This window comes from Gopherus evgoodei, chromosome 10, assembly GCF_007399415.2.
Source record: "Gopherus evgoodei ecotype Sinaloan lineage chromosome 10, rGopEvg1_v1.p, whole genome shotgun sequence".
Classification (NCBI taxonomy): domain Eukaryota; kingdom Metazoa; phylum Chordata; order Testudines; family Testudinidae; genus Gopherus; species Gopherus evgoodei.
Genome location: NC_044331.1, coordinates 77,643,862 through 77,664,666, shown reverse-complemented (window position 1 = coordinate 77,664,666; position 20,805 = coordinate 77,643,862). Strand labels below are relative to the sequence as shown.

Below are 20,805 nucleotides of genomic sequence, written 5' to 3'. Positions count from 1 at the left end.
AGCTAATTTAGATCCCACCATTGTATACGTATAGTTGGGATTGTGTTTTCCAATATGCATTATTTTGCATTTAGCAACACTGAATTTCATCTACCATTTGTTGCGTGGTCACCAGGGCCAGATAATTTAATGGTCAAGATTGGTAAATAACCAAGCTAGGATAATGATATTGCAATCCACTCTCAGATAACCTAGCTAGGTTCTTATACCATGCCCAACACTGTGATATCTGAGCACCTTACAAATCTAAAGCCAACTTGGAAAAATCAGAAAGTCTATCTGCATCAGGTTCAGGTTCTGCAGCTGCATGCCCACTTGTGGAACCTAGCCCCAGTTTTCAGCTCTGCTCAGCCTTCTCATAACCCGAAAACATCACCCACCAGCTCCAGGTCTTCAGAAGAAAAGCCTTGTGCTACTCTAGCCACTGTACTTCATAACAAATATGGAGAAGCAGCAAGTGCTTATGAGATAGGAGACTGCTTGGCCAGTCTTTTTCTAAAATGTCTCAACCTCCCCTCTTGCTTCATCTCTGTCTTAACAGATCATGTCTCAGGCCTCCTCTTTCCCTTCCCAACCCAGACAGCCAATGTCTCTGCAGCTGTCAGTTTCCTCTTCCTCCTTTTTATCTTGGGGAAAACTACAACTGGCAAAGAGCCTCAGACCAAAAGAGAGAAGAGGAAGAGGCCTCAGGATATGAGGGCTTGCCAGGGCAGTAACTCTAATGAAACATTAATGATAGCGAAGTGCAGATTGCGCTGGCTGCTGCTGTTTTGCATGCCCTGTGTGCACCAAACTTAACACCATGCCTGCAGCCAAGCTATCATCTGCTGTGGTTGCCACAAGATCTCAAAAGATAAGTAGGATTGGGTTGCAACACTACTTGGCTAGGAGACCTGCAAGTAACATCTTCCTGTTCTAGGGAGTTGTGCTAGCAATTCGTTAAGTGGTACTCTCCCCTCTAGTCATTGGTAAACCAATACTACATTAAGGTGTTAGGTGGGGGGGGACAGTCTTCTGGATGTGATGTAAAACTGAGGGTCTGATCACCATGGCCATTGAAGATCCCATAGTACTTTTTATTAGCATAGGAAATTAATCCTTGTGTTCTGACCAAATTCCAATATAGATAATTGCAATCTGCCTGCTTGAATTCTCTCTGCAGTTTCAATTAGCTGTGGTAGCCTTCTTTACTTCCTGTCCTTATTGCTAAGCAGTGCTGCTATGTGTTGCTAAACTGCTGTATTATAGCAATGGATAGAAGGGTCCTGATATATCCCTTACCTACCTTAATTAATTAATGTTTGTGAAGTGCTTTGAGGACCTCAGAGGGAAGGAGCTAGAGTAATGCAAAGTATCATTACTGTATGATAAAAGCTAAGTGTGTAGACCCTTTGCAGTTTGGATTGGTTTGATTTATGCAAACATTCTGCTACATCAGTAATACAATAATAATATTAAATAATAATATTCTGTAGCTCTCATCATCCAAGAATCTCAAAATATTTTACAAGGCATAAAGGAAGTTATTATTATTTGTTTTACCATAGCACATAGGACCAGGACTCCTTTGTGCTAGGCACTGCACACACATTATTTTTAAGCTACTTCTCATTCATCTGGCTATAAAACCTCTCTTTACTCAGTGGCAGATTAGCCACTGGGCCAATGAGGCCCATGCCCAGGGGCTCCAGACAATTCCGGGGCCCTGGAAAAATGGGTGCTGCCATGCCCTGATCTTCTCTGCCCACCCAGTACTCCTGTGGCACTTCTCCCACTCCCTGGTAGGAGCACCGGGCAGGGGAAGCCCCCGCGCCTCGACCTCATTTCCCCAGCAGGAGCGGACTGCAGGCAGAAGGAGTCAGGAGGGGCCCCCACTTGCCCTGGCCCAGGGCCCTACAAAACCATAATCTGCCTCTGTCATTACTCTTTAGCTTACAATTGGCTTCCCCAATGAAGCACACTGTAATAATGTGAATCAAAGATGCTATATAAAAAGAAAGATGTCCATAGCATTCACTGAATTCTTTTACAAAACGCTCTGTTTATTTGAAAGATGAAATCCCTAGTGTTTCCATGTGATTACTTGTGAAATAACTTCCCACCATTTAGGAGGCCCTGGAGAAATGAGTGAAAGCCTCAGGGCAGCACTTCAGTGAGCTATTACATGTCACAGAACCACTGCACATATTTACATCAGTTAAATACTGTGCTCCGCTCAGGGCTGAGGTTGTATAAAAACTAAAAAACTCAGCTCCTCAAAACCTATTTAAGCACCTAACTCTGACTGATTTCCATGGAAGTTAGGAACCTAAACACCTTTGAGGTTCTAGGCCTAAACAGCTTCTATCTCTACTCTTACTTTTAAAGAAGGTGGACAGTTCTTGTCAGGGGTTAGATCACTGCTGTCTAAGTGAACCTGTACTGGAGATTTAAAAAAAGAAAAGCTGATTTCAATTCCACCCCTAACTTCCACCAGCCTGACATTATCTTCTTTGCACAGTGCCACGCACTCTTCCACAGGAAAGGAACTGCCTGAGAACAGGAATCTGACCCTACAGATTTTCCCCCTGCACATTATCCTTGCTCACATGCATAGTCCCATTTCAGACAACAGGACTACATACTCAGGAAAGGAAGCAGGACTGAGCCTATAGACTCTAGCAATACAAGAAAAAGGCCATATGAGAGTTCGCCAGGGGCCAGTTTTGCAATTAAAAAAACATTTCCAGTAAGTGCAATAATAAAATGAAACTAGAAGGATTTTTAACTCATTTAACAGAGAATTGAGGAGGAATAATTCCTTTAACTGACTGAGCACATTACATTTTCCTAATACTGGTTCCTACTAATAAGTAAAAGAAAATAACTGGCATTAATTTATTCCATCCTTTTTCTTATTTAAGGGAGAGAGCATCCTTCTAAGTTAAGAAACTGATTATGGCAAAATATGAGCCGAACATGTAGAACACCTGAGGATAAAGTCTATTAAACTGTAGAATAGTATTACCAGAATAAGGGGTAGCAAAGGTTGGGCCTTCCCTGGCACTCCAAAGGCACTGGTGGACGGCTAGTCTCTGTTTCCTACCGTATCATTTTGCTTTCATGCTTATTTCAAGAGTTTGAATTATGTTGTTTTAAAACCTCTAGAGGTCCGGCTAATGTAGAGATTATTTCTAAATGAACAGTTCTGCTAAGCAAGGCTGACACCTGCTGGGGTTTTCTACTTGTTAAAATGATCATTCATTTAATCCTATCTAGTTTTTTCAGAATCTCTCCCTCCCCTCTGCATAAAGTGATCTCCTTGCTGTCCAGCCCACACATGCTCAGGGACCCCAATAGTGACTCATGGGCAAAGAAAATTAAACATGAAACAAATCTGGATGTTCTGTTAATAGTTATGGAAATGAGGAAATAGCACTCATCACAGCAAGGCACAGCTCCTGCAGGTAATATGCCAACTATCCTTACACGCTTCTGCCTATGCAACAGCACATCAATTCTTAGTTACAGCTACTGCTGTACTAACTAGTTCATGGCCACTTTCGCTGTGGTGCTGAAGGGCAGGATGGTTCTGACATGTAAAAAAAAGCCCCAAAGGGACTAAGATGGGACCACGTGATTCATTTTTTCATTTGACACATAATCACTAGTATAGGGAAAGCTAGTGGCCTAACTCACCCCCTTCATCCTATAAGTAATTTCACAGCAGAGCGTACACTGCATTGGAGACCACACTGTAAGATACAGTCCTGAGACAGAAGGGGGATGTGGCAAGAGGACAGATGTGTGGGGAACAGAAAGAACAGGAGTAGGAGGATAGAGGCAGATGCTAATTACAAACCAAAATCCATGACCCCAGAAAGGGCCCAGAAATAGTTTGGGGGTTCTGCAGTGATGGGCTCGTTCCAGCAATAAAATTAACATATTTTAGATTCACACTGTTTTGGGTGAGGAAGGAAGTAGTGGGTCCTCAGCTTCAGAAACATTAAGAAACACTGGAGGAACATAGCTAGAGAAAAAGATCAACCCTTCCAACTCTCTAGTATCTTTGAAATAGTAAAAGGGAAAGAGCTCTACGGGTGTTTCACTCTCCAGCCCTTAGACTCCTGATATCATCTGAGCTGACAGTGCGAGGACCATCCTCTTTTTGTTGCACTGATCCCACATCCTGGAAATGTTACTTGCAGGACCTTAGCAAACCCCAAATAACTTTTTGGAAGGTTGTGAAACATTATTACACTGCAAAGTTCTGATGTGATGTGACAACAATATCATGTAACTTCATCATGTGGCGCTGCTATTTGGACATGGCATAACATTCTCCCATGACAGGACAATGGTCTAACCCAGTGGTTCTCAACCCGTGGGCCACTTGCAGCCCAATCAACACACAGCTCTGGGCCACACAGGTAGTATATATATTGTGTGGATGCAGCCCACATAACACATATGCGGCCCACGATGGTAAATAGGTTGAGAACCACTGGTCTAACCAATGTGATGTTTTCATGATGTCATTCGGATTCAGTGTCCTCACACTGCATTGTTCCTTGGGAACACTCACGTGACTTGATGATGGCCAGACATTAAGTGATGATGATGCATTGCTATGTGATGTTTTCATGAACAAAGATGTTCTGACATGATACAGAATTCATTGCCACAGGAAGTAACTGAAGCCAAAAACTTAACAAGATTCTAAAAGGGTCTGGACCTTTACATGGTTAACAAGAATATCCAGAGTTATAGCAGACCCCTTATTTTACAAACTAAGGGAGGATCAAAACATTAATAAAATAGAACATCTCAAAATTACAGAAGATACGGTACATAAGTTGCAGTACAGTGCACTGCATTGTTTTCTTTTTGTCTTTCAAAAGACTGCAAAGTGATTTCCAATGCACTGAAGGCATTGGAATGTTAAGGGACGTTGACTTGGTCTTCATCAGCATCTCTTTCATTATGTGATTACTGTTTTTTTCCCACGAGAAAAAAATTTCATATAACCAGTTATTCATAAAATTGGCATTCATAAAATTGAGGTTTTGTTATCATATTTGATAACAAATTTTGGAAGGGATATTAAATCTCATGTATTAAGCTATTCTCTGTTAGGTTCCATGATGATGAGACTTAGGCCTTGTCTACACCACAGAGGAAATTCGATCTAAGCTATGCAATTTGAGTTACGTGAATAGCATAACTCAAATTGATGTAGCTTTCATCTACTGACCACGGAGTCCACACTACGCGATGTCGATGGGAGATGCTCTCCCATCGACTCCCCCTACTCTTCTCGATCCGGTGGAGAACAGGGGTCGACAGGTGAGCAATCTGCAGTTGATTTAGTGAGTCTTCACTAGACTCACTAAATCAACCGCTGATGCATCACTCATTGATCCCCTGGTAAGTGTAGACAAGCCCTTAACGTGGGGGATAGTTTCCCACATCTGCCTAGTGCAGGTTTCTTACATCTTCCACTGAAGCATCTGGTATTGGCTGCTATCAGCAGCAAGGCATTGGACTAGAATGGACCTTGGGTCTGATCCAGCCTGGCAATTCCTATGTTTCTATGTCTTTACCTTGAGATGCTAGGCGATATTGCATCTGATTTGATCTTATTTGCATACAAAAATCATTGCATTGCATCAGTTCCGCACTGAAGTCCTCATGCTGTAGTTGCTGCCAGGGCCAGCTTTAGGCCTATTCCACAAATTCCCCCAAATCGGGCCTCATGCCTAAGAGGGCCCTGCACCTAGTGAGAATCCCTTCCCTGGCTAGAGGAGCCTTTTTAATTTTTACTCACCTGGCGGCGCTCCGAGTCTTCAGCAGCACTTCGGCAGCAGGTCCTTCACTCACTCTGGGTCTTCAGCGGCACTTCAGTGGTGGGTCCTTCAGTGCCGCTAAAGACCTGGAGTGAGTGAAGGACCCGCCGCCAACGTGCCGCCAAAGACTTGGAGCACCGTCCCGTGAGTACAAGCCCCACACTTTTTTTACGTGTTTTTCTGTGTTTTTTTTTAGTCATCCCTGCTGGGGCCCCATCGAAACTGTTCACATTGAGCCCCGCACCTCCTAAAGCCGGCCCTGGTTGCTGCCTCTCTGCAAGATGATGTACAGATGCACAGTGAAGACATTCTGATGCAGCGTGATACTGCTTGGTCACAGGTCAAAGATGTTATATGTCACCACAAGTCACTATGTTTTCACATGATTTCCTCATCTTGCATCCCTAGGTCATGATATTTTCATGAAAAGTGTTGTCAGTTCAATACAAGGCATTGAGTCCTGGGATGGGGATGACAACCCTGAATGCAAAATGGAGCCATTCCCACACAGACTCAACCCCGGGCGGGGAAAAGGGAAAAGTCCAAACGGTGCCTGTGCACAACTGCTGAATGTCAGGCATCAAATAAAGATCACCCTTGAGAGCACAGGGTGGCCCCGTGTGTGGGGTGCAGGGCCCTGAGAGGGGAGGTGACACACCAGATTCTGTTCACATGAGGGGGTGTCTCCTTGCACGTGACATGCGGGTGGTCTGTTCACACAAGGGAGTGTCTCCTTGCACGTGACATGTGGGTGGTCTGTTCACACGAGGGTGTATCTCCTTTCACGTGACACGCGGGTGGTCTGTTCACACAAGGGGGTGTCTCCTTGCACGGGACACGTTAGTGGTCTGTTCACACGAGGGAGTGTCTCCTTGCACGGGACATGTGGGTGGTCTGTTCACACGAGGGTGTATCTCCTTGCACGGGACACGTTAGTGGTCTGTTCACACGAGGGAGTGTCTCCTTGCACGGGACATGTGGGTAGTCTGTTCACACGAGGGGGTGGGCCTGCTCGCACGTGGCTCGGAGCCAGCCAACCCCGCCCTCCCTATCATGGCGCCCCGCCCACGCCGGCAATGGCTGCCTCACTTCCGGCTTAGGACCCCTTCCTCCCGTGAGTCTCAGCGCTACGCTCAGCTCGTCTTCCTGCCTTGCGCACCGACACCCCGCGCAGCTGCAAGATGGCGGACCGGCCCGGTGAGTGCGGCCCCGGGGGCTCCAAGGTGACCGGAGACTGCGGCGCCTGGTTTCCGCCCAGCCCACGGTCCAGGTCCTGCGGGGTGTGGGGCACCTCTGGCCCTAGCCCGGCCTCCGCAGCGTGCCCCGTCCTGCCCACCCCGTACCCCCGGGATCCCCTCCGTGCCCACCCCGTACCCCCGGGATCCCCTCCGTGCCCATCCCCCCCGGAGGGCCTTGCTCACTTCTCGGATCCCCTCCTGTCCCATGTGATTCTCTCCGTGCTTGTCCCCGGGCAGGGGGGGGCTGTCCGGGTCCCTGTGCTGCAGCTCCTCCCAGACAGACGGGCAGTGACCGGGCTTTCTCTGTGTCTCAGTTCCCCTCAAAGACACCAGGCTCCTGGACGTGAAGCTGGGCCAGGTGCCCAGCTGGATCGCAATGCGGGATTTCACCCCCTCCGGGCTGATTGGGGCTGTGCGAAGAGGTGAGTCTCTCCCATGAGCTGGCAGGGGTAAAGCAGGTAGCCTTGGTAAAGGGTAATGCCACGTACTACTGATGGCAAGGACACATGTGGAGCTGCCCTGCCCTGCCCTCTAGATCCCTTCCACATATCCTAACCTTGCACACGTTTTCAGATCCTGCTTAGAGCCAACTGCAGGATCTGGGCCTATCTGGCTTTGCTGGAGGACTAGGTCATATTTGCCCCACCTATGCTCTCAGACTTAGACCTTGTCTACCCATCACAATGAAAAACAGCCTGCATCCACACTCGCTGCAGTGTGTAGATACACATGGCAATGAAAAGTTCCTGCAATGGGGACGCAGTGAGGAAAGGCTCCGTCCGGCAGCTCCTGCCTTTCCCTGCTGCTGGAGTTTCACTATGGCAGCGGCGTGCTAAACTGGTAAAAATAACTGTAGCCATGGGAGGCACTGCTTGGACTTGTAGAGAGCCACATAGGGCATATACCCTAGCGTTGAGGCACGTAGGGTACTTGACCCTACTTGCCAAAGCTGTGCCTCATTGTCTATGTTGTTTTTTTTATACTTGTGCTAGCTGGGTATGCAGCTTCTGTACCCTGCACGCCACCGCAAGTGTAGACCTATCCTCGGTGAGGAATGCTGCCCCTCATTAAGGAGGTGGAAGTATCTCCTCTACTGACACTGACCAGCACCATGCACATATTTAAATATACTGTCACCATCCTTCCTGTGAGGAAGAAACTTTAGAGCATAAGCCAACCTCTAACTATTGCAGGGGCTAGGCAGAAAGTTTTCCTTGAGGATAGGTTATCCCATAATTGCCTGGTGCTGCTTCTGAAGCAACTGGTACTGGCCATTGATGCAGACAGAATACCAGACTAGATGGCCCACTGATGTGATTCAATATGGCAGTTCTTATGTTCCTAAAGCAGGCACAGAAATGTTGCCTTCTATAGTATATTGTTCTGTTCTTATGAATATGTGTGAATTCATTAAGATTGCTTTGTCAGCCTGTTCAGAGGTTTAATATGCTTTAGGTTTACATATAGATAAACAGATCTTTTAAAAGTTTTAAATCAGTAAAATGGCCTGCTTATTCCTTAAAATTAGTGTGTGGGACCTGAATTTATTTGCTTAAAATAAATAATCAGTACTTTTTTCATATCACAAGCAGCAAATAAAATGTGTAATTTTAGTTGATGGTGGTTTGGAAAGAAAAAAGCTTTTGGTAGAGATTAACATAATACAGAGACTAATAAAATTCAGTAACAATTTTGCAAAAACCCTAAAGACTAAGCAATTTTTAAATACCGTACTTCTGTTGTAACTTCAATTTATGTAGGTGCCATATACATCTTCAGATATCTTTAAACACAAGTATTCTTGACTAGTAGTAGTTGGGTAGACAGAATATAGTTCTTTTAAAAAATTGGATAACTGGAGAAACAACTTTGATCTCATAGAAGTCACAGTAGTGTCTGGCTTGAAACAAGATACTGGAACAGTCTTATTCCTTTCCATACACGAGTCTAATGCTAATACTAATCCTATTTTTCTTAACATGAGAGTTGTCTTCTGGTAGACTTGTTTCATTAGTACAGTGGTTCTCAACTGTGGCCCAGTCAGCAAACAGATATGGCCCATGTGACATCCCTAGGACCATACAGGTAGTATTGAATGCAGCCCACAATGATAAATAGGTTGAAAACCACTGCATTAGTATGTTTAGAAAATAGCATCTATGATCTCCAGAGATTTTCTTGTTTTTTCTCATCTGAATTGCTGTTGAAAGGGGTGCAATAAGAAACTGTACAAAATGACTTCTGAGTTATAGGTATAACTGTGTACAGGGTATAATTGCCACTGAACCTAAGAAAATAACTCTCTCCCCTATTTAGGTTATGACAGATACTTAAATAAGTACATCAATGTGAAGAAAGGGGGCATCGGTGGTATCGCTATGGTGCTTTTTGGTTATGTTGTTGTCAGCTACGTTTGGAACTATGAGCACTTGAGTAAGTAAAACCATGTTTCGTATGGTTGAGCACACTAGTGTAGTCTGTAAGACTATTGGGCAGGGGGATTATTTCAAAAACTGTTCCTGGAAGAGGAAGCAAAGTGAGAGAGAGTGCTTAACTTTGTTATTTATATAGCCGAGAAAACTGATGAGACCCATACTAACAGATTGAGCATGGGACTAGGAATAAGGAGCTAAAGTCTACCCCTGCCTCTGCTGTTATGTGACCTTCACTCAATAATTTTAACGTATGTGGAAAATGGGTATAATACTTGCCTGTCAGAAGTTGTGAAGATGAATTAGCTGTTTGGTAATATTTAGGAATTAAATAATTTACAAAATAGTACTTGTGGTGAACAAAGATTATCTTGCTACTTTTATTGTCCAACAGTAGTCAAGAACTGCCTACTGTGTAGTGCAATCTTAGACTGTACTTTAAATACCTAAGTACTAAAAATGGTCTCTATGACTTCAGCATACTGACTTGTTTTAATTTAAATGATGCAGAGCATGATCGTTGGAGGAAGTATCATTGAAACATTAACTTACTGCAGCAATGCAAGTTGCAGCCCTGGACCTGGATGCAGCTTCTGGAACAACTTTCCCTGATGAAGGCATATAAGCCAGTCACACTGAATTCTGTACTGTTATAATTCCAGGCAGATTCTATGACCAATAAAATATGTACTTTAAGGTTGGTTGGTTTATGTAGCTAATATTCTTGTGAGACTTTCACTTGCTGGTGCTGAAAAGCGTTTGTGTGTCTCTTCTCACTTTTCCCCCTGTATGGTAGGTACAATGAAGATGGTTAGAAAGCCTTTTGCCATTTTAATAATACATTGATCTAATGTGCAGTGCAAATGACTAAGGATAAGACTGATTAATCTTTAACTATTTTACTGAGAAGTGTTACTGCTATATAGGATACCTCTACTATAATGATCCCTTCACTTCAACCAAATGGGTGCAAATATTAGTGGTCAGAACTTGTTTTAACAGGAGTCTTACTGGAGCAAAGGAAAAATCAATTGTTTAAGATGCCAACAGACACTTTATTGTAGCCACAGACAGGGCTGGCTCCAGGAGTTTTGCTGCCCCAAGGAATCCTCCCCCCCCCCCCCCCCCCCAAAAAAAAAAAAAAAAAGCCATGATCGCAATCTGCGGCACTTCAGCGGGAGGTCCTTTGCTCCGAACGGGAGTGAGGGACCCTCTGCCAAATTGTCACTGAATACCTGAAAGGGCTGCCCCAAGCACCTGCTTGATAAGCTGGTGCCTGGAGCCAGCCCTGGCTACAGATGCCTAAAACTCATAATCATAGTTGCCTCATATACACACAAAGTTTCTCTGCTAGAGGACCACTTCCACCGCTTTTATTCTGTACTTTTTTACTAAGTAAGATCTCCAGTAATGATTGTCTTCAATAGTATGTTGCTAAGCAGCTCCTACCACTGGTCCTAAAAGGCTTCCATATAAGTTGTGTGTAGAACTACCCTTGCCCAAGTGATGGTAAAGGCCGAATGAAAGCAATTGCGCAGCCTGTATTTGAAATGGAATGTGACCGATTATTCTAAATGCCAGGGACAAGCAGCTATGTTGACGCAATTGGGTTTTTTTTTTAAATAAAGTGGGGAGGGATGAAATGAAACTTCTACAGCAGCAAATGTTTGCCAGCTAACACTTCCAGCCATGATGGTGAAAGTCTAAATAAGCAATGGAGTACATGGTTGTCACTTAAAGAAGCACAGCTTCGATGTGCTTGGGACCACCTACATTAACAAAACACATCAGTAAGTAATGCCACTGTTCAGAAGGATGCAAGGGCAAGTGCTATATGGATAAATTACAAGAAGTTGTTTTGTCTAAAGCTAAGCTGTTAAGGGGGTACAGAGGCCCCTGCCTATTAAGAACATGGTTAGAATAAAGGTCTTGCTGGAGGATGGCAGGGGGCACTTCTGTGTTCAGCAGTATTATAAAGATAAAATTACTGTCTGGCTTGAAAAAAGTTACTTACACAAGCTGACCATACTCTCAAGCAAATATGCTTTGGTTTACAAAGTGTAGACTGGGTACTTGCTTAGAGATGCACAGTTTCTAACAGCCCTGTGCTGGAAGTACAAACACAAATTTAGCACCTGTTTATAGACTTCAGGGACAGAAGTCTTGATGTGTGTATTCTGAAAAATGCAGAATGTGCAGTGCTACAGTCAGCCAACTTACACCTGTGGATTTAATTTTAACTTTTAAGCCTGAATATCCCACTCTGTACTAGAAGGCATATCAGTAAGTACAGCTTCTACAATTTTTTTTAAATCAACAGTCCTGTGTAATCATTTAAACCAACAGAGGGTCTTATCACTTCCCAGGCATACACTACCCTTTTCCTGAAAAAATCACAACTTAAGTTTCACAGTTAACTTTAAAACAGGAAGGAAAAAACACAAAGGCAGATAAGCAAATGTAGACAGATGTTTGAGACTAGAAAAGGCTCACATATTCCAGATACAAGAGCTGGGCTTCTCTTTTCTTTTTTAATTCTCTGTCATTATTTCAAAGGGCCAAAGTCTTACAAAATTAAGGTGTTTTGGCTTGGAAAAACATGCTCTAAGAGGATACTCTTAACACTCAAGAGTCCAATCCAAAAGCAATCTCAAGAAAACATAGTTCCACTTATTTGTTTTGAGAGCCTGTGAAGATACTTGTGCAACTGATTGCTTGTGGGAATGCCAGCTAACTTCATCTGTTAGTATCCATACACTGTTACACCTTCAAAGCTACTTCAGGTCTGAGTTCAGGGTTGCCATGGTGAGAACAGACCTGTGCCTCTTCTACAGCCAATGCTTTTGTGATTTCAGTTAAAACCATAAATGTATATTCATTCCCCTAGAAGTGGTTTTCACTATGAGGACCAACTTCTCACCCTGCACAATAGCGAGGTGGAAATGCTTCTGGCCAAAGCATACAAACTTTTATTTCAGTCAGACAGATACTTTACATCTTGGTACACAACATGTTATGTAAGCCATCAGAGGAGGTTAAGAAACCTCAGATTGAATAAGGGAACATAAGGCCTCCTTTCAAGAACTCCATGACAAGTTCCTTCACTGAAGTTGGAGGCATTTCAAGTACTAGTTCTTCCAGTCTGTCTTCCTCCTTGAAGAAGCATTGCTGAAAGGTTGGAGGTTCCCAAAGGCTATCCTTTACAGAAACACACTGGAGCAAGATGTGTATTACGCTGAATGCTACGTTGGTGAGGGTTTGCACATCTATTTGCCGTGATATCTGCCTCCCAACTAGGCTCAGTGAAAGAAGGCAGAGGCCAAGATCTATTTTAAAAGGTTAAAACATAAAAAAATTGGACAGTTACAAAAATGTTTATCAGCAGCCAGCCCCTGGCCACAGTTCTTTCACTAATGGCATTAAAAAACAAAACAAAACTGATCGATAGTTCAAGAAATAGTGCTAGGTGGAAACCTTTCCCCAATGTAAAGAACCTCCGTGCACTCTCCTCCCTCTATGCTGTCTCACTGTCCGCTTAGAAAGGCCAGGTGTCCTTTGGTGCATCTGTTGGCATAGTGTCCTTTTTCACCACACTAGGAAGGAAAAAAGAAGTTATTGTGGCTTTTCCCAAAACGGCCTTTAACAAATCAACTGGCAAGTAGTTCTAGTTTGGAAGCGATGCCATTTGTACACAAGAGACAATATTCAGCAAGTTAATGCATTCTGTACTATACCATAAATGAGATTCTTGCCACAGACCCTTTTGAGGCCTCTTGACTGTTAGGACCAGAACTTGCCTGCCACTATAACCTGAAGACCCAGGTTTCATCTGATCGTTGGTGTTCTTGGCACTACCAGTGGGAAAGGGCTGCAAAAGAGACATTCAAAGCCCTGAGGAGATTTAACTGCATTACTCTGCTGTAGAGACGGGGGCTTTTTACCTGCTATATTTCAGCACCTGAAGTCTCAAGCACACTGCTCTGACCAGTATGTATGATGAACATAGAAGTTCAGATGAGAATCTCCTTGTCAGCCACCCTGGACTACAAGGGTAAAACACAATCTGAACAAAAGATGCTTTCTATGCTCTGAAACAAACAGCCTTCTAAGCCGTGAAGCCATGACATATTGTAGTCTGACTCTCCTACTTTCTCCAGATGTGCAATTTATTTGAATTACTTTCTTAAATCCCAGCCTGATAGCACTCTTTTACTGATGACTATGTGGAGGAACTGCTTAGCCTTGGGTAGGGTAATGACTTTTCAGTGCTCCAGCTGCAGAAAAATGGAAAGTCGTGCATTGATGATAAAACCAAGCAAATGCACGACACGAGTCATGGGGTAACTAACTGAAATCAAAATATCCTTTATTTTCCAATAAAAATCTGACTGAAATGTTAGAACCCGTTAAACATACAATCTCTGTGCCTGGTGGGGAAGCCCTGTGTGAAAGAAAGAACGGGGAGGGAGGGAGAAGAGAAGAGAACTGCTGCTGCCCCCATATCCTCTTTTGTGCTGCTTTCCTGCTTTACCTTTGACGAAGGCAACAGCGCTGCACAGATTAGTCGTAAAAGAGCTTTGGAAGCCTATGACTTCTCCCCTGCTCCGCCCCCCCCCCCCCCACGATGACATACAACTAGCCCCAATTAGAGTTTCTGCTACAAAGGAAGTTAATGGCAAGACTCACAAGGATAACTTTAGTGGGTAGCTTTAAGCCCTTTGCCTTCACTGAAACCCAAGTCTTGTATTAAATTGGAGCCTTAGAGGTTCTCAGTGAAACTGATTCAGATGTTTGCTGTTATGTAGCCAGAATAAATGTCAAAGTTATAGAAGATGACGACGGAATGAGTCCAAAAAATAGTTTTAGTTGTATGGCTGGATTATTAAGAGACTTAGTTTGGAATAAAGAAATGTTTAGGTTCATTATTAATGCTAGTGCTCATCTTGGTCAGACTCACTGAAAAGAGTGGCTAAGAAGATCCTTTGCTACCTACAGTAGCATTTGGGGATGTTTCTGCAAAATGTTCATTGAAATTGAGGTTTCAGTTTCATTGAGGAGCTGCCTGTACCGCTAACAGGAATTTGGGTTTGACGTCTTGTTTCTCGGTTTGGCAGGAGCTACGTGTGCTGTGGCAGAACCATCTTCAGCCTTTCCGGATTTGACTGTGTATAGTCACTTCCCCCTGTTGTTTGGGTGAGTTTTTCACACAGCAACAGAGGAGAAGCCTTTTTAAACATAGCAAAATGCAAGGAGGAATACTCAGGCAGGGGTAGCATCTGAAACTACTTTTAAGACAGTTTTTGAAACTGGCTCAATTTCGGGTTGACAATATCCTTTTAACTGGCACCAGTGGGGTTTTCTGTGATTAGCAAGTGGATCGAATCATTTCATACAGGCCACCGAGGGGCCATCTAACAGTCATTACCAACCCACAGACTAGGTAACTGGTAACCCACAGGCTCCATAGCTCAATACTAACTCCCTGATCCCAAGCTGCACCCACTATCCAAAATACATGTCTAATAACCAGTGCATACATTTCAATACTTTTCTTTACCATGTCAATGCTGCTTCACAGGCCCTGCTGCCCCAGCAACTCAGCCACCTGTTCCCTTTACTGCAATCTGCACCAAGTTGAAAAGTGATGTGACAGGTGGCTAGCAGCACAAAGGATGCACTAGTCAGTTTAGGTGACTTTTATTTTGCATTTTTCAAATACAAACACCCTCTGAGAGTTACCTTGTAACAGGTGACCTGCTCCAGCGGCCGGGGACCTCTGTTCCCCACGTTGTTGCTTTGAGACTGCATAACACCGATGACTTGTGGGGTCCTCTGCTGGTTGGGAGAAGAGTTCTGACTCGTTAACTGGATCAAGGATGATGACCTTTGTAATGGCGGATTGTTATTTTGCTGGGAGGGAAGAGAACATCCCACACATTGAATGATAACCTTCTAAATAAATTCAGAGGAAAATTTATCTGCCAGCCCAAGCACCAGAGATGAAAGTTCAGAAACGATAGGACATACAGGGCTTGACCTAGCAACCAAGACTTCCCTTACAAAACAGATCTACAGAGCTGGGCGAGGCTGCCAGATATGTCCATTAGAGCTCCGTGACAGGTGTCAAGCAGATTTATTATTTTAATTTGGCAAATGGTTGCTTGGAATAAAGAAAACACAGATGTATATGATATACTATGTAACATGGTAGTGCTCTGTGACCGAGGGCTTACACTGCAATATACGAGTGATCTTAGGACTTGTGCTTGTCAGCGTAGCAGAGCTCAGGTGCACTGCTTAATGCTTACACAGTGCCCACCTTCCAGACAGTCCATGGAACAGAACTGTCACTACTGGCCATGCATTTGCCCTCTCAGCTGAAGGAAGGTGGCAGCAGCAGAATAAGGAAATCAGGGGTTCAGCTAGAAGAAAAAAAAAACAACCCCAGAATGAAGAAAGCAGCAATTGTGATCAATGCCAAAAGTAAGAGGAGAGAGGAAAAGGATAAAACTTTGCATTTTTATGGTGGATTTCCTCCAATGATCACAAAGTTCTTTAAAAACTTTTGGTCAAGTTTCAATATGTCTGTGAAATAGGAAAGGATTACCCCATTTTACAGATGTTTGCCCTATGAGTAGGATAAGAGTCCTGATGGCTTGTTCCTGTTCTAACCACTACACCACATGCCCTCTTTAAAAAGAGTGTCAAATTTGTTATCTAAATGAGTTGTGCTTTGACTGTGTTGTCTCTGGGAGAGGCAGGGAAGTCGTGTACCTTTTGCTGTGGTTGTGTTGGCTGAGGCAGTGGTGGTTGCTCTGTGGTTCCCATAGGCAGTTCAAATCGAGGACTGGTTTATAAACACACAAAGAGAAAAGACACAGAGAATTGATACTCAAACTAGAAATTGGCATATACCACCAGCACAGCACTAAACTAGTTCCTTAAAAGACAACTGTCCAGAGAGCAAAGCAAACCTTTAGTTATCTAAACTGTGCTTCACAACAAGTGGACCTTCTCTCCTACGTTCTGCTGCTTAGCCTTCATAAACTAAAGTGGTAGGGGAGGTACTAAGACAGTAAAGAGTATTTCTGTATGCAACTGTGAAGCATTCTGGGATATATACTCATCGAATCTGCAGTTGTCCTCACAACCTTTGTTTGATGTCCCAGAGTTGTGTGTGTAAATATCTAAACAGCCACTTGCCTCCTTAGTCTGATATTTGGAAAATGCAATGCAATATAGTAAATGTCCATACCAATTTTGACCTCTGAATGAACTGACTCATATGCAAGGATTAAAAAAAATATACTATGAAATAAAACAGTTGTGTAGCTGAAAGTGTGACTGTTCGAATAACGTGTCTAGAGTTAAGAGGACCAGATCAACTGTAATTAATTAAATTGCTTTGTACAAGTTGTATTGACCATGCAAGCACTGACTGACATTTTCATAGTCTTCTTGGGGAACACTGGTGTGATTTGCCCAATCTCTTTTGATCATCCTGACTACAAATTCTTTTCACTTTTAAGAGGTAAACTCAAATATGAACAAAACTTAAGCTGTGTGGTACAGTACAGTTATTGCATCAGTGCTGCACGTGTTCTACACTGATGGGTGCAATATAGTAAGATAGACCTGATGCTTAACTGATCAGAGAGGAAACTACAGATGACAGAAAAGACCCTAGAACATACTCACTGCATGAATTTACAAGCGGGCCCCTCCGGACAGAATCCCACCAGGTAATTCACACAAATGACTCTTCGAGTGTGTCTGTGTCTGCAGAGGGGACCTACAACATAAAACTTTGTGGATCACATATATTATACACATACCCCAGCCCCTACTAGTGGCACATATGGGAGGTGGATTACATTAGCCTCATTTTTATAGCCACAAAAGCAGCACTTATGCACCATACATACCGTGTTTACAGAAGCCTCTGTCATACCAGGGGCAGTCTTTGATCTTAGACTCTGGATCAATGTGCAAGAACGGACATTCTTTGTTACTGCACTCTCCTGTACCAAAGCCAAACACACACTTTAGGAAACAGAGCATGCGTGAGGTAGAATCCCCTCCCAAAACAATACCTCGGTCATCTAGTCCCAGCAAAATTGTCATGAATATTTCTAAATCCAGGCACAAAATCTGTTTGCCTGCCCTTTACCAACAACAACAAATACTCACTGCAGGCGAGTAAGATTTTGCTAGACTGGGTTATTTAGATGCTCATTTAAAAATAAAGTACACTGGAAAGGGAAGCAATTACAGCAAAACTAAACATGTAATGCAGCAAAAGTGTGGCAAAACTACAAATTACATGCTAACCTTGATCCAAGGAAACCTAGAGGAGTATAATTTTCTAACAAGTTGCCTCAATATGTTAATTTAATTTAGCCCAGGTCTCCAGAGCTGAAAGTTGAGGCATTCAATTTTTGGACCCTTGAGCCTCCTGTCACTCATCATCTGCTGAAAAATCAATTCATGTAGAGACCACCTATTCAAGTTAGGGACAAGCTATGAAGGACAAAACGTTTTAAATGTGTGAAGAGTTAAGGGGGTAAAATACAATGTGGAACTAAACAGATCTGATCAGAGTGTATAAATTACAATCTAACAAGCATCAGAGGCAGACAGAGAAGGGTAGAGAGGGCAGATGAAGCAGAGATGACAGGTATATACCAGGGTCCTCTTTACCAGTCATATTCCCACACTAGCAAGTGAACTCAATGAGAAGCCACAACACCCCTTACCAAATTTGGAGTAGAAATAACACTCAGGCATCTTGGTCATGTCATACTCATGAAGGAACTCACACTGGTCTCCCTTCTTGCACAGCCCTCGGAGCCAGTGTTTGCAAACAACTGTCTTTTCTCCACTGATGTGTCGGAAAGGACACATTCCTCCTACAGGTGGAGAGGGGAGAAGAAAGAATGAACAGTTGGAACTTCTAGTGCAAGAAGCTTCGTGCAGGCCTACAGGGCAAAGGGGGTCTTTGTTTGAATCCTAGAAGAGGAGGAGTTTCAGAAGTCTTTACATTTGCATATGAATTTACCATTTAGTGCTGGTGAAAGGTCCTGAACTGACAGCCTTAGAAAAGCGAGGTCTTTTGTTTATCCACGTAGATGGCTGGGAGTTCAACTGCCAGGTCCTCTGCATGGCAGTCTAGTACCCAGTGCTTACCACTACCATTGCCCAAACCCCTCAAAAGGGTTTGTATGTAATCAATTCAAGCCTCACCCTCCTGAATTTCTTAGTTCACGCATCATCCACCTTATAGTGATCCCACCATTGCATCTTCGCTTTGGAGAGCTCTACTGTGTGAAACATAGTCCCTCTTGATCTCCATTTCACTGTCTCTCTCCCCAACCCCTGCAATATAACTAGGGTATTATAAATTAAGATAATATAATTAATGAACTGCCAACACTCCTATTTCTCCTATTTTTGTTTCTGTCAGAATATAGTATTAGGAATGTCACTTGCCTTTTCCACAGGCAGCTCTTAAAAAAAATTCACAGACAGCAGCACCCGATTCTGTGGAGAAAAAATATTCACAGTGAAGGTTTCTGAAACTCTGCAGCCATGTTAAAAGTGTTTCCTTCCATCTGGAGATGAGCTAGTTCTGGACATCAAAAGCAGTCGAGCAGTATTAAAAATCCCCCTGGCAAACTGCAAGTTAATGGAATATATGAACTTTCTTGTGCTGGTCTCAGCCATTTGGCTCTTCAGAGTATTTTTTGTTACTTTTAATTCAGTTTCACATTTGTGAAAGAACCTGTCCAGTCCTGGAGACTGAAATCTCATACAGTATTTATCCACCAAACAAGTACAACGTGGTCAGCAGCACACTGCCCCTTGTTATGCACGACGACCCTGACTTAGAGCATCTGCAGTGTGCAAACAGAGTCAAACACAGGGACACTGAGGCTAGCCAGCACATATTGTTAAAGGGTGCCTCTCCTCCCACTACTAGTGTCAATTATCAGAACACAAGGTTTTGAGGCTCAGCCACAGACCTGGTGTGACCAGAAACAAGTCACTTCACCTCTCTGTCCAATCGTTTTCCCCATCAATAAGGTGAGGATACTAATGCTGACCTACCTCACAGTAATCTGGTCCCTAGTGTCCCTTAATTAATGAGATAAAGTCTGTTTTCAAGCAATAATCATGCAGATCAGACACCAAAATACAAAACACATTCCATTAGGCCATGAATGAGAACCTGTGGGGCCATCTGCCCAATACTGGGGTGGGGGGGGGGAAGACATTAAAGGGATAATGGAATTGTCTCCTCATGGCCTTGAGGGGAGCTTTCCTCTAGGAAGAAAGATATGGAGAAGCCTCTCACACAAGGGTGAGGTGAGGAAAGGAAGGAGGGAGTTTTCCCCAGGAGAGGGATGCAGTCTCCAAAGGAGAGGGGGGTGTTCCCCCCCGGGACCATGGAGCGGGGGCTCCCCAGGAGAGGGGAGTGTTCCCCGCCCCTGGGACCACGGAGTGGGGGCTCCCCAGGAGAGGCGGTCCCCCCCGAACCATGGAGTGGGGTCTTCCCAGGAGAGAGGGGTTCCCCCCCGGGACCATGGAGTGGGGGCTCCCCAGGAGAGGGGAGTGTTCCCCGCCCCCAGGACCATGGAGTGGGGGCTCCCCAGGAGAGGGGAGTGTTCCACGCCCCCAGGAGCACGGAGTGGGATCTTCCCAGGAGAGGGGGGTGTTCCTCCCCAGGACCATGGAGTGGGGTCTCCGCAGGAGAGGGGGGTCCCCCCAGGACCATGGAGTGGGGTCTCCGCAGGAGAGGGGTCCCCCCCCGGACCATGGAGTGGGGTCTCCGCAGGAGAGTGGGGTCCCCCCCGGACAATGGAGTGGGGTCTCCGCAGGAGAGGGGGGTCCCCCCCCGGACCACGGAGTGGGGTCTCCGCAGGAGAGCGGGGTCCCCCCCGGACCACGGAGTGGGGGCTCCGCAGGAGGGGGTCCCCCCCGGGGTGGCGACGGGGAGCGGACTTCCCGGCCCCTCACGCACTGTCCATGCCGGGGAAGGGCAGGGGCTGCGCCCCCAGCTGCTGCTCCACCGCGATCTCCAGGTCGAACTTGATGTGGTCCACGCTGGCGATCAGCTCCTGCATGGTGGCGGCGGGGAGGGGGCCTGGGCCGGGGACTCGCGGAGTTGGGGGCCGGCGGGGCCACCGGCTCAGCCGCTCCGGACCGCCCGCCCGCCCGCGAGATGCTGGGATCTCACCCCTCCCCCCGCCGCCACCTCTGACCCCCCAGCTCCCAGCATGCACCGCGTGGCGCCGCCTCCGCCAATGGGAA

At 44.8% G+C, this 20,805-nt stretch overlaps 2 protein-coding genes across 4 annotated transcripts; one reads left to right on the top strand and one right to left on the bottom strand.

The window, feature by feature from the left end:
* The first annotated feature begins 6,934 nt into the window (after positions 1–6,934).
* Positions 6,935–10,195, top strand: ATP5MF (ATP synthase membrane subunit f). Its single transcript, XM_030578322.1, has 4 exons — positions 6,935–7,022; positions 7,378–7,485; positions 9,380–9,496; positions 10,006–10,195. The coding sequence occupies exons 1-4, from the start codon at positions 7,007–7,009 to the stop codon at positions 10,032–10,034; spliced, it is 270 nt and encodes an 89-aa protein (XP_030434182.1). The 5' UTR covers positions 6,935–7,006; the 3' UTR covers positions 10,035–10,195.
* Positions 10,196–11,895: 1,700 nt separating this feature from the next.
* CPSF4 (cleavage and polyadenylation specific factor 4) lies at positions 11,896–20,707 on the bottom strand. Of its 3 annotated transcripts, none has more exons than XM_030578318.1 (8): positions 20,516–20,707; positions 18,985–19,035; positions 18,252–18,404; positions 17,421–17,516; positions 17,194–17,287; positions 16,270–16,342; positions 15,235–15,330; positions 11,896–13,088 (listed from the first exon to the last, which is right to left on the bottom strand). In XM_030578318.1, the coding sequence occupies exons 1-8, from the start codon at positions 20,616–20,618 to the stop codon at positions 13,020–13,022; spliced, it is 735 nt and encodes a 244-aa protein (XP_030434178.1). In that variant the 5' UTR covers positions 20,619–20,707; the 3' UTR covers positions 11,896–13,019. The 3 variants fall into 3 exon arrangements, with proteins under 3 accessions (XP_030434178.1, XP_030434179.1, XP_030434177.1); XM_030578319.1 differs by having other exon boundaries at positions 15,235–15,327; XM_030578317.1 differs by having other exon boundaries at positions 15,235–15,405; positions 20,516–20,706.
* Positions 20,708–20,805: the final 98 nt, after the last annotated feature.